Source organism: Thamnophis elegans, chromosome 3, assembly GCF_009769535.1.
Source record: "Thamnophis elegans isolate rThaEle1 chromosome 3, rThaEle1.pri, whole genome shotgun sequence".
Classification (NCBI taxonomy): Eukaryota; Metazoa; Chordata; class Lepidosauria; order Squamata; family Colubridae; genus Thamnophis; species Thamnophis elegans.
The window spans coordinates 149,128,672-149,141,869 of record NC_045543.1 but is presented as its reverse complement, the minus strand read 5'-3'; the positions used below and the strand labels follow the sequence as shown (position 1 = coordinate 149,141,869).

Here is a 13,198-nt window from a genome sequence, read left to right as displayed (position 1 = left end):
TTGCATCCTTTGAGAAATTGTTGAGGCCACCTGGAGGTTTATCTCTGTCCTCAGGGTCACCTGAGTGCTGCAAATGGTTCCTGTAGGAAGGATTTATATTCCTTGCAGGGAGCTGGTCATTTGCATCCTTTGAGAGGGTCGTTGAGGCCACTTGGAGGTTTATCTCTGTCGTCAGGGTCACCTGAGTGCTGCAAATGGTTCCTGTAGGAAGGATTTATATTCCTTGCAGGGAGCTGGTCATTTGCATCCTTTGAGAAATTGTTGAGGCCACCTGGAGGTTTATCTCTGTCCTCAGGGTCACCTGAGTGCTGCAAATGGTTCCTGTAGGAAGGATTTATATTCCTTGCAGGGAGCTGGTCATTTGCAACCTTTGAGAGGGTCGTTGAGGCCACTTGGAGGGTCATTGAGGCCACTTGGAGGTTTATCTCTGTCGTCAGGGTCACCTGAGTGCTGCAAATGGTTCCTGTAGTCTGCACTTTTTCCTCTGGAAATCCATTCCTTCTCCCACACCATTCCAAGTTGGATAGCTAATCCAAGAAGCTTCTTCAGCACTGATTGGATGGGGAAGGGGAGGATTTATACTCCTTGCCAACAGCTCGTCATTTGCATCCTTTTTAGAGGGTTGTTGAGGCCACTTGGAGGGTCGTTGAGGCCACTTGGAGGTTTATCTCTGTCCTCAGGGTCACCTGAGTGCTGCAAATGGTTCCTGTAGTCTGCAATTTTTTGCTCTGGAAATCCATTCCTTCTCCCACCCCCTTCCAAGGGTCTTCATCCCAAATTGTGTAGCTAAAAGTCTGTAGAGATTCTCAATCATCCAAGGTCCTTGTTGTCCCAAAGGTGCCTTTTCAAGAGGCAACTGGACTTTCTGCTTTTTCTTGGATGATGTTTCGCTTCTCATCCAAGAAGCTTCTTCAGCCCTGACTGGATGGTGGGGAAGGGAAGGATTTATACTCCTTGCAGACAGCTGGTTATTTGCATCCTTTTTAGAGGGTCCTTGAGGCCACTTGGAAGGTTTATCTCTGTCCTCAGGGTCACCTGAGTGGTGCAAATGGGTGTGGAGCCTTCTTGTCACTGCTAAAAGAAGTGCATTGTTGAGTTGTGTTTCCTGAAGGATGTATCAGCACTTCCAGGAAGGCTCCACACCCATTTGCACCACTCAGGTGACCCTGAGGACAGAGATAAACCTCCAAGTGGCCTCAAGGACCCTCTCAAAGGATGCAAATGACCTGCTGTCTCCAAGGAATATCAATCCATTTGGGAATGATTGATCTAACCCAATCAATAACCATTCAGGGGAGCAGTTGGCAGACTGGTACAGGTTAGTCCTGGACTTACAGTAGTTTGTTTAGTGACCGTTCAAACATACAAAGGCAGTGAAAAAAGTGATGTACGACCATTTGTCACACTTACGACCGTTGCAGCATCCCGGGGGTCACACAATCAAAATTCAAACGCTTGGCAACTGACTCGCCTTTATGAGGGTTGCAACGTCCTGGGGAATCACGCGATCCCCTTTTGCGACCTTCTGACAAGCCACGTCAATGGGGAAGACGGATTCATTTAACAACCATCTTACTAACTCAACCACCTTAGAGATTCACTTAACAATCGCTGCAGGAAAAGTCGTAAAAATGGAGCAAAATTCACTTAGCCCCTGTTTTTGCTTAGCAAGGGACCTTTTGGGCTCATTCGGTGGTCGTAAGTCAAGAACGACTTGGATTCCTGTTTTAGGATTTCATTGCTGATCTATTTGGTTTCTAAACTACCCTCCCTACATTTGAGGAAGGGGCGGGGCTATTTTTAACAAGGTCCCATTTTGAAAAGGGAATGAGCTGCCCAGGGAATTCTGGGAATTGAAGTCCGCCAACAAAAAGAGCCGAGGTGGCGCAGTGGTTAGAGTGCAGTACTGCAGGCCACTTCAGCTGACTGCTATCTGCAGTTTGGCGGTTCAAATCTCACAGGCTCAAGGTTGACTCAGCCTTCCATCCTTCCGAGGTGGGTAAAATGAGGACCCGGATTGTTGTTGGGGGCGATATGCTGACTCTGTAAACCGCTTAGAGAGGGCTGAAAGCCCTATGAAGCAGTATATAAGTCTAACTGCTATTGCTATTGCTATTGCTACTTATATCTCTATCTCTATCTCTACCTATATCTATCTATCTATCTCTCTCTCTCTATCTCTATATCTCTTTACCTATACCTATCTCTCCCTCTCTCTCTCCCTCTCTCTCTGTCTCTGTCTCTGTCTCTGTCTGTCTTTCTGTCTCTCTGTCTCTCTCTGTCTCTCTCTGTCTCTCTGTCTCTCTGTCTCTGTCTCTGTCTCTCTCTCTGTCTCTGTCTCTCTGTCTCTCTCTCTCTCTCTCTGTCTCTGTCTCTCTCTCTCTCTCTCTCTCTCTATATATATATATATATATATATATATATATATATATATATATATATATATATAAAAGAGCCAAGGTGGCGCAGTGGTTAAATGCAGTACTGCAGGTCACTTCAGCTGACTGCTAAGCTGCAGTTCGGCGGTTCTAATCTCACCGGCTCAAGGTTGACTCAGCCTTCCATCCTTCCGAGGTGGGTGAAACGAGGATCCAGACTGCAGGGGGTGATATGCTGACTCTGTAAACCGCTTAGAGGGGGCTGAAAGCCCTATGAAGTGGTATATAAGTCTAACTGCTATTGCTATTGCTATTGCTAATAATCTTAAAGTTGTTGAAATTGACAAATCCTGACCTGAAACTAAGGCAGGACTCCATCGGGAATCTTTTCGAGTTCTGCTCTGGGGCTGTTGCCGCCCATCTTCTTTCCAGCAGAAACGGACTTACCTGTTGCAAATTTGCCTTTCAGGCGGGTGGCATGGACTCCATTCTGCGTGGGATGCCCATGGAGTACCCTCCGAAACCTGAGCGACTCAACAATTACGGTACCTCTTCCTGGAGCTTTCCCCCCGCTCACCCTCACCCCAATTTACGCATAAGACAGCTATGCAATCGGGGCTACGAATGGCCCTTGGTTGTTTCCTTGCAGGCATTTCATCACGCAACTAGGTATCATCATCAGTGCTAGAAGGGAGTTGGGTTTTCTGAGAGGAGGAAGTAGAGGAGGAGGAGGAGGAGGAGGAGGACTGTGGGGTGCTTTGTGCTCTCTGAGCTTGGTGGTTTCCTTGCAGACGTTTCATGACCCAACTAGGTAACAGCATCAGTGCCAAAAGGGAGTGGGATTTGCTCTCTGATTATATACAATCCCTTTCTAGCAGTGATGATATTACCACGTTAGATAATCAAAGGTCTGGGAGAAAACAACCAAACTCAGAAAGCACCAAGTACCCCACAGTTGTCATCTCCTGCTCTCTCCTTCTCTCCCCCTCCTCCTCCCCGTCTCCCTCCATCTCCTCCTCCTCCTCCTCCTCCTCCTCCTCCTCCTCCTCCTCCTCCTCCTCCTCCTCCTCCTCCTCCTCCTCCTCCTCTCCCTCCTTCTCCTTTTCAACCCTGAAATATAAATATTCTCCTTGATTGGGAATCTGAAAACATTGTTGTGAAGCCTTGAGGCTCCGTGGCTGCTATCACTTCAGGTTTGGTGAATTTTAGGGGGCAGGAGGCTAAAACATACGAAGAACGGTTGCAGGAACTGGGGATGTCTAGCTTAATGAAAAGAAGGACCAGGGGAGACTGGATAGCAGCCTTCCAATATCTCAGGGGCTGCCCCAAAGAAGAGGGAGTCAAGCTATTTTCCAAAGCACCTGAGGGCAGGACAAGAAGCAATGGGTGGAAACTAATCCAGGAGAGAAGCAACTTAGAACTGAGGAGAAATTTCCTAACAGTGAGAGCAATTAACCAGTGGAACAGAAGTTGCCTCCAGAGTTGTGAATGCCCCAACACTGGAAGTCTTTAAGAAGATGTTGGATAGCCATTTGTCTGAAATGGTATAGGGTTTCCTGCCTAGGCAGGGGGTTGGACTAGAAGACCTCCAAGGTCCCTTCCAACTCTGTATTGCATTCAGTTTTGGTCTCCACGATGTAGAAAAGATGCTGAGACTCTGGAAAGAGTACAGAGAAGAGCAACAAAGATGATGAGGGGACTGGAGACTAAAACATAGGAAGAACGGTTGCAGGAAAAGAAGGACTAGGGGAGACATGATAGCAGCCTTCCAATATCTCATAGGGGCTGCCCCAAACAAGAGGGAGTCAAGCTATTCTCCAAAGCACCTGAGGGCAGGACACGAAGCAACGGGTGGAAACCAATCAAGGAGAGAAGCAACCTGAAATAAAGGAGAAATTTCCAGACACTGAGAACAATTAATCAGTGGAACAGCTTGTCACTAGAAGTTGTGGGGGTTCCATCACTGAGCTTTTAAGATTCAATTGCGTCAAATGGGATAGGGTCTCCTGCTTGAGCAGGGGGTTGGACTAGAAGACCCCCCCCCGAGGTCCCTTCCAACTCTGTTCCGTTATTCTGAATCTTGAGTTCTCAAATGTTGCATTCTGAGAAGGGGGGTGCTCCCTGAGTCAATCCCTCAGAATAGAGCTGGAGGGGACCTTGGAGGTCTTCTAGTCCAGCCCCCTTCATGGGCTGGAAATTCTATACCAAGGGTGGATAACCTTTTCCAGACTGAGTGCCTAAAGCGTATGCAGGGTCTGGCTATCAGGGTCTGGATGGGAGCGAACAAGCTTGCACTCAATCCAGACAAGACCAGGTGGCTATTGATGCTGCCTCCCAAGGATAGTCCAGACATTCCACCTCTTAGCCTGGGGGGTGAAATCATACACCCCTCAGAGAGGGTCCGCAATCCGGGTGTCCTCCTGGACCCGCAGCTGACGTTAGAACACCATCTGTCAGCTGTGACCAGAGGGGCCTTTGCCCAGGTTCGCCTGGTGCACCAGTTGTGGTCCTACCTGGACTGGGAGGCACTTCGAATGGTCACTCACGCCCTCATCACCTCAAGTCTGGATTACTGTAACACGCTCTACATGGGGCTGCCCCTGAAGAGTGTTCGAAGACTGCAGTTGGTCCAGAATGCAGCCGTGCGAGCGATATTGGGTGTACCTAGATACACCCATGTTACACCTATCCTCCGCGAGCTGCACTGGCTCCCTATTGGTCTCCGGACCCGCTTCAAGGTGCTAGTCGTTACTTTTAAAGCCCTACATGGCTTAGGACCTGGCTACCTGAGAGACCGCCTCCTGCCACATACCTCCCAACGACCAACAAGATCTCACAGGTTGGGCCTCCTCCGGGTGCCGTCGGCCAGACAATGCCGGCTGGCGGCCCCTCGGGAGAGGGCCTTCTCTGTAGCTGCTCCGGCCCTGTGGAACGATCTACCTGTAGAGATCCGGACCCTTACCACTCTCCCGGCCTTCCGAAAAGCCACCAAAACCTGGCTGTTTCGGCAGGCCTGGGGCTGTTGATTAATGTCCAGCCCCACTTAGACAGAATGGATGGTATGTGATTTTAACAACTGTATTTTTATTCTTAATTTTTTTTAAATGCTTTTTATCTTGTTCTGTAAGCCGCCCAGAGTCCCAAGGGAGTGGGTGGCATACAAATTTTATTAAATTTCAAAATTTCAAATGCACACCCCCAAAATGCAATGCAGGCGGGGGCCCGCCTCCACGCATCATGTGCAGCCCCCCCTGCATACGCCTCACCCCCCACGCTTGTGCAGCAGAGACCCAAAGACCAGCTGGCTGGTGGGAGGGATGTGTCCATACGCACAATGGCTGGCGCTGTGCAGAGAGGGCGCTGCGTGCCACTTCTGTCACGCGTGTCATAGGTTCACCATCCCAGCCTTGTACCATTTCAGAACAAGTGACTGTCTAGTCTCTTCTTAAAAATCTCCAGTAATGAGGCACCCATAACCTCTTGTGGCAAGTGGTTCCACTGCTTAGTTGTCCACACTGTTGGGAAGTTTCTCCTTAATAGCAATAGCAATAGCAGTTAGACTTATATACCGCTTCATAGGGCTTTCAGCCCTCTCTAAGCGGTTTACAGAGTCAGCATATCGCCCCCAACAACAATCCGGGTCCTCATTTCACCCACCTCGGAAGGATGGAAGGCTGAGTCAACCTTGAGCCAGTGAGATTAGAACCACCGAACTGCAGATAACAGTCAGCTGAAGTGGCTTGCAGTACTGCACCCTAACCACTGCGCCACCTCGGGCTCTTAATTCCAAGTTGCTTCTTGAACCCGCCGAGGTTGGCCTTGAACCAGTGGTGAAATTCTTTTTTTTTTACTACCGGTTCTGGGGGCGTGGCTGGGTGGGCGTGGTGTGGTGGGCGTGGTGTGGTGTGGTGGGCGTGGCAGGGGAAGGATCCTGCAAAATCCCCACTCCCTCCCCACTCTGGGGCCAGCCACAGGTGGCATTTGCCGGTTCTCCGAACTACTCAAAATTTCCGCTACTGGTCCTCCGGAACCTGTCAGAACCGGCTGGATTTCACCCCTGCCTTGAACCCGCTGCCGATGGACCCAGCATCTCTCGGCTCTGCCCTCTAGCCGTCCTCTCTTTCTGACCTCTTTTCTCCAGAACGGGAAGTCGTGGTCAACATGTTGAACAGTTTGTCTCGGAAGCAGCTTCCCTACGTCCAGCATCAATACTCCATCCCGGGCCGGATGCCCTACCAAGGATACTACAGCCCCTGCACCGGCCGCCATTACTGCTTACGTGGGATGGACTACTACGTGGACGGAGCCCCCAGCACCGAGAGGCAGATCAGCCAGCTAGTTGAGAAGATTGTAAGGTTCGGAGGCTTCGGTCCTGTAGCCTCTCTTCCTCCAACTCCTCCTGGGGGGGGTCCTTTGTGGGTGGGCTCAGGGGGGTCGGACAGACCAGTGGGGCACGACAGATAGGTTTCCTGGGGTTGGGGCAGGATGCCCCCCTGAAGTTAGAGTTTGGGTCCATCATGTGGAGTCTTCCAGCTGGAGAGCAACCAACTTCTCTTGAGGTGTCCTCCAAAAACAGGAGTCTCCAAAGTTGGCAGCTTTAAGACGTGTGGACTTCAACTCCCAGAATTCCTCAGCCAGGCTGAGGAATTCTGGGAGTTGAAGTCCACACGTCTTAAAGCTGCCAAGGGTGGAGACTCAATCTTACGTTCCCAAAACAGTTTTTGTGTTGACCTCAGCAATGTTATGATGGACAGATATTCTGGCTGGGGAATTCTGGGAGTTCAGACCCACCCATCTTAATGCATGCTGGCTGGGGAATTCTGGGAGTTGACCCAGTGGAATTCTGGGACTTGAAGTCCATCAGTCTTAAATGATGCTGGATGTGGAATTCCGGATATTTAAAATCCACGTATCTTAAAGCTTGCTGGCTGTGTAATTCTGGGAATTAAAATCCACCCATCTTAAAGCATGCTGACTGGGGAATTCTGGGAGTTGAAGTCCATCCATCTTAAGGCATGCTGGCTGGGGAATTCTGGGAGTCGACCCAGTGGAATTCTGGGACGAAGTCCATCAGTCTTAAATCATGTGGGCTTGGGAACTCTGGATATTTAAAATCCACCCATCTTAAAGCTTGCTTGGTGGGGATTTCTGGGAATTAAAATCCTACCATCTTAAAATATGCTGGTTGGGGAATTCTGGGACTTGAAGTCCATCAGTCTTAAATCATGTGGGCTGGAGAACTCTGGGGATTAAAATCCAGCTATCTTAAAGCATGCTGGCTGGGGAATTCTGGGACTTGAAGTCCTTCAGTTGAAATCCACTTATCTTAAAGCTTTCTGGCTGTGTAATTCTGGGAATTAAAATCCACCCATCTTAAAGCTTGCTGATTGGGGCATTCTGGGAGTTGATGTTCACCCATCTTAAAGTGAGGTTGAGAAATGCTGGATTCAGAATTATCCTTCCCGCTGCCTGAAAATGTTCTCACTAACTGTGGAGGTCAGTATTGTGCTTCCGTTGACGGAAGGGGGGAGAAAATTCCTGCTACAGAAGCTCTGATTTCAAATAGCCACTTGTTCCTGGGATGAGAGCTTCTTCTGATGTTTTTTCCCCACTTGAGGGTTGTGGGGGGCAAGGAGGAGGAGGAGGAGGAGGAGGAGGAGACGTTGTGCATTGAATCTCCTAAACTGCTTGATAAGCAAATTCTGTAAAAAGGGTTCATAGCAGTGGTTACATTTTCCATCAAAGGTTTTAGGAAAATGTCCTCATGGATGCAAAAGAAGCTTCAGGAGTGAAGCCATAACTTTAATTGCTAAATAGCAACCACGTATATTTTAACTAAAAGATTAATGGGGTAGGAGAAATCATGTTGGCTGGTGAATTCTGGCAATTGAAGTCCGCCCATCTTGAACTTGCTAATGTTGAAGAACAGCACTGTATAACCTGGTCATCTTCCCCCCCCCCCCCATGCACACACAAACACACACATTCATAAACAGAGAAAGAGATGGAGAGAGACTGAGAGAGAGAGACAGAGAGATGGAGATGGAGAAGAAGAGGGAGAGAGATGGAGAGAAGGAGAGAGAGAGAGAGATGGAAAGAGAAATAGAGAGATGGAGAGAGAGGGATATATATGGAGAAAGAGAAAGATGGAAAGAGAGAGAGAGACAAAGATGGAGAGGGAGAGAGGGAGAGGGAGGGGGAGAGATGAAGAGAAAGAGAGAGAGATGGAAAGAGCAAGAAAGAGAGATGGAGAGGGGGAGAAGGAGAAAGAGAGAGAGATTGAGCGAGATGGGGAGAGAGACAAAGATGGAGAGGGAGAGATGGAAAGAGAAAGAAAGATAGAGAGGGAGGGAGAGATATGGAGAAAGAGACAGAGAAATGTGGGGGAGAGAGAGAGACAAAGATGAAAAGGGATGAAGATATATGGAGAAAGAGAAAGATGGAGAGAGAGAGAGAGAAAGATGGAGAGGGAGAGATGGAGAGGGAGGGGGGAGATGAAGAGAAAGAGAGAGAAATGGAGAGAGGGAGAGAGAGGGAGAGAAGGAGAAAGAGATTGAGCAAGATGGGGAGAGAGACAAAGATGGAGAGGGAGGGAGATATATGGAGAAAGAGAAAGATGGAGAGAGAGAGAGACAAAGATGGAGAGGGAGAGATGGAGAGGGAGGGGGGAGATGAAGAGAAAGAGAGAGAAATGGAGAGAGGGAGAGAGAGGGAGAGAAGGAGAAAGAGATTGAGCAAGATGGGGAGAGAGACAAAGATGGAGAGGGAGGGAGATATATGGAGAAAGAGAAAGATGGAGAGAGAGAGAGACAAAGATGGAGAGGGAGAGATGGAGGGGAGAGATGAAGAAAAAGAGAGAGAGAGAGATGGAAAGAGAAAGAGAGAGATGGAGAGGGAGAGAAGGGGAAAGGGAGAGAGACAAAGATGGAGAGGGAGAGATGGAAAGAGAAAGAAAGAGATAGAGAGGAAGGGAGAGATATGGAGAAAGAGACAGAGATTGAGCGAGATGGGGAGAGAGAGACAAAGAGGGAGAGGGAGAGATGGAGAGGGAGGGGGAGAGATGGAAAGAGAAAGAGAAAGAAATGGAGAGAGGGGGAGAGAGAGAGAAGGAGAAAGAGGTTGAGTGAGATGGGGAGAGACATGGAGAAAGAAAGAGAGATGGAGAGAGAGATGGAAAGAGAAAGAAACAGAGATGAAGAGAGAAAGAGAGAGACAAAGATGGAGAGAGATGGAGAGAGAGAAAGGGAGAGACTGGGGGAGAGAGAGAAAGAGTGACTCGCATTTAGTACTGGAGGAAAAAAATCCGTCAGTGGGGACTTAAACATAAAATGTTAATTTTTTCACCGAGACCACCGAAATGCGTGGACATTCCCTGTGTTTAGCTTGCCCTCCTTACGTGCAGAGAACTCCGTCCTAACTCCGTCACTCGAGCCCTTGTGACCTCTAGGCTGGAATACTGCAATGGGCTCTACATGGGGCTGCCCTTGAAGTGCATCCGGCGACTGCAGTTAGTTCAGAATGCGGCCGCGCGAGTGATAGTGGGCGCACCGCGGTTCGCCCACATTACACCCATCCTCCGCGAGCTGCACTGGCTACCTGTCGGTCTCTGGGTGCGCTTCAGGGTATTGATGACCACCTTTAAAGCACTCCATGGTAGTGGATCTGGGTACCTGAGAGACCGCCTCCTGCCGATTACCTCCCTCCGACCGATTAGATCGCACAGATTGGGCCTCCTCCGGATTCCATCCACCAGTCAATGTCGACTGGCGACTACACGGAGGAGAGCCTTTTCTGCTGCAGCTCCGACCCTGTGGAACGATCTCCCCGTTGAGATTCGTACCCTCACCACCATCCAGACCTTCCGCACGGCCCTTAAGACCTGGCTCTCCCAGCAGGCCTGGGGATAAGTTTTTAAATTACCCGCCCGAGTGTTGACTGTTGAATGCAAGTTGGTGTTTTATTATCTATCTTGTTTACTCACTGTTTGTCTTGTATTATTGCACCCCCTTCCCGTGATTGTAAGCCGCCCTGAGTCCCCTCAGGGAGAAGGGCGGCCTATAAATCGTAATAAATGTCTGAAATGTCTGAAAAATGTCTTTAAAAATGTAGGTTAAATTAAAAATTAACTTCAAAGTCTACATTTCAGAGCTGATATCTCACTATGTCAACTAGCCCATCAATTCCAAAGTCTGTATTGTCCCGGCCTAAGCTGGACATACCTTATCAAGGATGGGACTAAAGGAAGGAAACCATAGAAGGGCCATAAAGGGATTAAATATTCCGATATTCTTGGAAGAATGGGGAATGTCATCGTGTAAGTCATTTTTGGGGAGAGTGACAAGATTCAGCAATACTTCAAGAAGGCATTTGATAAAGTAAACCACAACCTACTTCTTGGTAAGACAGGAAAATGTGGGATAGACAGCAACTCTGTTACAGGTAGTCCTCGACTTACAACAGTTCATTTAGCGACTGTTCAAGGTTGCAACGGCACTGGAAAAAGTGACCGATGACCATTTTTCACCCTTCTGACCTTTGTAGCATTCCCATGATCAGGCAATCAAATTTTAGGTGCCGGTTCATACTTATGACCGTCGCTGTGTCAGGTGATCCCCCTTTTGCGACCGTCTGACAAGCCAAGTCCACAGGAAGCCAGATTCACTTAACAAACCGTGTGACTGTCTTAACAATGGCAGGAATTAACGACTGCACCAAGGAAAGTGTTGTAAAATGGAGCAAGACTCACTTAGTAAAATGTCTCGCTTAACCCCAGAAACCATGGGCTCAATCGTGGTCGTAAGTGGAAGGACTATCTGTATTTTGTGGTTTTTTTATAGTGGGGGGGGGGGCTGGGGGATTCTGGGAGTTGAAGTCCACAGGACTTAAAGTCGCCAAGGTTGAGAAACACTGCAATAATGTATAGGGCCCTTAGCCATCCAGGTCATGATTGTCCCAAAGTTGCTTTTTTTTCAAGAGGCAACTGAAAATCGTTGCCACAGCTTCATGGCCACTGCAAAGATGCGCAGCTAGTTCCGTGGGAACCAGTGAAAAAAACTAACTAGCTAGCTAGCTAGCTAACTAACCAAGGAGAGAAAGAACCTGGAATTAAGGAGAAATTTCCTATCGGTGAGAACAATTAACCAGCGGAACCGCTTGCCACCAGAAACTGTGGGTACTCCATCACTGGAGGCTTTTAAGAAGAGATTGGATAGCCCAGGGATGGGTTCCTCCCGGTTCGCACCGGTTCGCACGAACCGGTTCGTCGGTGAACCCGGAAGTAATTAACCGGGAACACCGGTACCGGTTCTGGCCCCTGTTGCTGCAAAGCACCCTTTTGCCGGCGCGTCGCAGCTCACTCGCTATCCGATAGCTACTTGTCTGAAATGGTAGAGGCTCTTTTGCTTGAGCAGGGGGTTGGACTAGAAGACCTCCAAGGTCCCTTCCAGCTCTATTCTGACCGATTGAAAAGACATTGGTTGGCAAAGCACTAATGGGACTCTAAACTAACCAGCTAACTAGCCAAGGAGAGAAGCAACTTGGAATTAAGGAGAGAAATTTCCTATCGGTGAGAACAGTTAACCAGTGGAACCGCTTGCCACCAGAAGCTGTGGGTGCTCCATCACTGGAGGTTTTTGAGAAGATACGCTTGTTTGAAATGGTAGAGGGCTGTGATGGTGAACCCATGGCACGCATGCGCAAAGTGGCACACGGAGCCATGTTGCTCGTTCCTCTTCGGGGTTTCTGGCACGCAGGCTCAGATGACAGTCAGCTGGCCTTGATGTGTGCGGCAGTCAGTGGTGGGTTTCAAAAATTGTTCGAACCTACTCTGTGGGTGTGGCCTCCTTTGTGGGAGTGGCTTGCCACCCATGTGACCGGATGGGAGTGGCTTGCCGCCCATGTGAACGGATATGAAGATGCCGACGACACTTGTCAGAACCACCTTAAATTACCTCTCACACAGCACTGGCATGCATAAGAATATGATATAAACTTGTTTTTTAAAAGGCATCTTTGGTTTGCATTAAAACAACTTCAACACACAATGTTCTGATTGCACCACAAACGCAGTAGTCATCCTTACCTTTCAGAGAGGCACTGAGTTTTATAAATAGGAGCATGATAGTGTAGAATAATCATATCCAAGGACCAGTGGTGGGTTTCAAAAAATTCTGGAACCTCTTCTGTAGGTGTGACCTGCTTTCTGGGTCCACTGGTGGAACCTCTTCTAACCGGTTCGGTAGATTTGACGAACCGGTTCTACCGAATAGGTGCGAACTGGTAGGAACCCACCTCTGGCCTGCGCATACATGGCAGTAACCTTGCTGGCTTGCTGGCTGGGGCGCACGCACAGGCCAAAAAACCGGAAGTGCATTTCCCACTGTGTCGTGCCTAGTGACGCTTCTAACGATGCTCTTCTCTCTCGCCTCTTGTTCTTCCAGGAGTTTCCCATACTACGACCACCAGGGGGAAATGATGCTCAGTGCGCCATTGCCAAGCCTGCCGCCATATTTCCCATATATGAACCTTAAGTAAGTAAGTTTGCGTTGGGGGAAAAAAAAACACCCTCTAGACCACACCGTGGTCTCTAAATCCAGGCCGGGGTGGGTGGGGGGAGGGGGCAGGCGTGCAAGCACACACAGCTCCATTTGCCACAAGCAGTGGGCATTCGCACACAAGCATGGACCCGGACAAGAAACAATGGATGGAAACTAATCAAGGAGAGAAGCAAGCTGGAATTAAGGAGGAACTTCCTAAGAGTGAGGACAATTAACCAGCGGGACAGCTGGTCTTGGAAAATTTTGGATAGCAATAGCAATAGC

General features: G+C 48.9%; 1 protein-coding gene across 1 annotated transcript in view; it reads left to right on the top strand.

Moving 5' to 3' along the window:
* Window positions 1-13,198, top strand: part of C3H9orf24 (chromosome 3 C9orf24 homolog) — a 34,311-nt gene that overhangs the window by 18,955 nt on the left and 2,158 nt on the right. The window contains exons 4-6 of the mRNA XM_032214619.1: window positions 2,848-2,923; window positions 6,520-6,733; window positions 12,818-12,907. Of these exons, the coding sequence (XP_032070510.1) occupies window positions 2,848-2,923; window positions 6,520-6,733; window positions 12,818-12,907 (380 nt within the window). The remainder of the gene's footprint in view (window positions 1-2,847; window positions 2,924-6,519; window positions 6,734-12,817; window positions 12,908-13,198) is intronic.